Source organism: Austrofundulus limnaeus, unplaced genomic scaffold (assembly GCF_001266775.1).
Source record: "Austrofundulus limnaeus strain Quisiro unplaced genomic scaffold, Austrofundulus_limnaeus-1.0 Scaffold208, whole genome shotgun sequence".
Lineage (NCBI taxonomy): Eukaryota > Metazoa > Chordata > Actinopteri > Cyprinodontiformes > Rivulidae > Austrofundulus > Austrofundulus limnaeus.
The window spans coordinates 288,494-291,175 of NW_013952610.1; the positions used below are offsets into that span (position 1 = coordinate 288,494).

General features: G+C 38.4%; 1 protein-coding gene across 1 annotated transcript in view; it reads left to right on the plus strand.

Annotated features, from left to right (window-relative positions):
• Window positions 1-2,682, plus strand: part of badb (BCL2 associated agonist of cell death b) — a 6,128-nt gene that overhangs the window by 1,360 nt on the left and 2,086 nt on the right. Inside the window, exons 2-3 of the mRNA XM_014019029.1 lie at window positions 659-805; window positions 898-1,118. Of these exons, the coding sequence (XP_013874483.1) occupies window positions 667-805; window positions 898-1,118 (360 nt within the window). The 5' untranslated portion in view covers window positions 659-666. The remainder of the gene's footprint in view (window positions 1-658; window positions 806-897; window positions 1,119-2,682) is intronic.

A 2,682-nucleotide genomic window follows, 5' to 3' on the forward strand; every position in this document is an offset into this window, starting at 1 on the left:
GGTCTGGGCCTCCCTTCTGAAGCTGCTGCCCCCGCAACCCGACCCCGGATAGGCGGAAGAAAATGGATGGAATGGATGGATCTTGTGAGCAGCTGCAGCTGTATGCTTTTATTTTTTTTCTGTCAGGCTGTTGGAGCGCTCCTCCTCCTCTGTCCGGTGCTGGTGTGGGGTGAAAATCCTCCACCTCAGACCGTTCAGAGATGTAACTATCTGCGATACTGTGGTCACTTTCCATGTAGCATCAATTATGCTAATGCTAGTTGTCATGTTCTGTCGTCCTGGCCACACCTCTGCTCTCTAACCCCACCCCTCCCCTACCCACTTTGATGCATTTTTCAAATTTTGCCTTTGGGCGGAGTTATCTTTTCACGGTGGGGTAAGAAACACTTTAAGGCAAAATACAAATGCAGTTCTCACTGTAAAATTAGTTTTGTTAGTTGATGTTAGTTGGCTGTTAGCAGATTTAAAATTGGCAAAACCTAATTTAGCGGAAGCTAATTGGTCTGCTAACGTTTATCAAAGTTAATGAAAAAGCCATTACATTATAGTTTAACTGATTTTAACTTTGTCGTTGTGAAGCTTTGAAATAAAACAAGAAAGCGAGAAAACGTTTGTTCTTCAGCTCGTTGTTTATGTTTGCTGTAATGTTTTCCTCCAGATGTTACGATGGCTGCAAACTTCACCATTTCTGACAGCGACTCAGAGCCTTCGGAGGAGGTAGAGGAAGGAGAAAACAAGCAGCCATCGGCGGGACGGGAGGGGAGCGGCCCTCAGCGCCTCAACCTGCCCGAGCTCAAACTTTCAAGTAGGAAAACAAACAAACAAACAAACAGAAAAACAAACAAAATCATCTTTTTTTTTATTGGTGATTTTCCTCGTTTCTTCTTTTTGACGTAGTGAACGGTCGGATCCGGCTGAACTCGGAGTCCATCATTTCCACCTCTTCCAGAGACGGGGAGCTCTCGGTCCGGGGTGAGGAGGAGCCCGGGACCCCCACTGATGGGTATCCATTCAGGGGGCGGTCCAAGTCGGCCCCTCCCTCCCTGTGGGCGGCCAAGAAGTACGGCCGGCAGCTTCGAAGGATGAGCGACGAGTTCGACAGCCTGCTGGATAAAGGGGTGAGAATCTGTGAGCTGCTTTTCATTTACATTCGTTCTTTTATTGTGGCCCAAAACTGGGGTCAAAACTCCAGGTTTCACCAAGTTTCAGGGCTCAAGACAAATTTAACTTTCTGTTTTCTCTTAATGAAAAACAATACATTTAGCATTTGATGAAGTAAATACGAAATAAAACTCTCAAATGTATTTATTTAGGATTATTTTACAAGGGTTGCAACATTTTTTAATTAGCAATTTTTTAATTTCTTTTCTTTTACATTTTTATGAACTTTGTAGTTCAGCTTTATAACCAATCACAGTTTTTTTTAGCACCTTTAGCAACAAGAAAGTTCATTAATACAACAATCTGCCTGATGTTAAAGTGTCTAAATGTGGTTATCCTAATAAAACTCCTAAAGCTTCACTTTAAAATTGTTTTAGCCTTTTTTATATAACTTTATATTCAAATAAATAAGATTTTAGAAACTATGGCACAGGCAATTCTTTGTACAGAACAGAATATCTGAAAATAAACTTTTTTTTACTTGCCAAATGGACAGATTTTAAGAATTACAACTCTTGGTCATTTAATACTAAATTTATCACAATAGTTGTTATTGTATGGTTTTTAATTTACGATCTAAACACGTCCAAATAGCCCATGTTTACTGTTTAACTTTAATTAAACACAAAATGTCACATTCCTCGTCTGAGCACAGCTAACAAATATTAACTGAGCTCTACCTGGTATTTCCTGCATGGAAACTGCGTTTTCACACGTCCTCTGATAAGCACTGAAAAGTACCACGTGTACGACTGACTAAATGTGAAATAAATAATACAGAAATACTATTAAAAGTAAAAGTAAGAGTCTCCCACTTTCCCACAGGGGTTTCCCACTGTAATGGAGTTCCAATTTAAATTTACCACTTGTAAGTGGGGAAATTCCTACTTCCCAGGACAACCAGGACTCGGCAAAAGTAGCTGTCAAAAAAAAATGCCGCAAAACAGAGATTTTACACGGTGAATTTTGACAGTTAATTTTGAACCAAGGAGTTTCTATAGAACAGCTGGAGAGCACAAAAACCACGTGACCGTGTGATTGGTTGGAGAAGCTAACGGCTAACGCTAAATGGGCAAGACTCTGGATTTCCCATCACTGCACATGTTGACAACAGAGCAGAAAAACAGGACTGATGATGTAGAAGTCATAAAACCTATTAATAATAATATTAATCCAATTATTATTAATATTTTACAGTTTATATAATCTATTTAATGTTTTAAATAATGTCAGAAAAGCTGTTTRTGTTATGGATTTATTAACAGAAGATAAACAGGAAAACGTCTCATTTTACAACACAAGTCAGCAGATTTGATCTTATTTAGCTCAATGTGATCTGAGCAGAACATAATGTAACAGTTTAAAATTAAAATAATCGTATAAAATAATCGATGTAAAATAGTCGATGTAATCACTGTTATTTATTGAACTGGTTAGCAGATACAGATATTAGCTTGTGGAGCATATTTACAGAGTTTAGCACTGTTGAATTATGCTAAAATTTAACACAAACTATTAAAT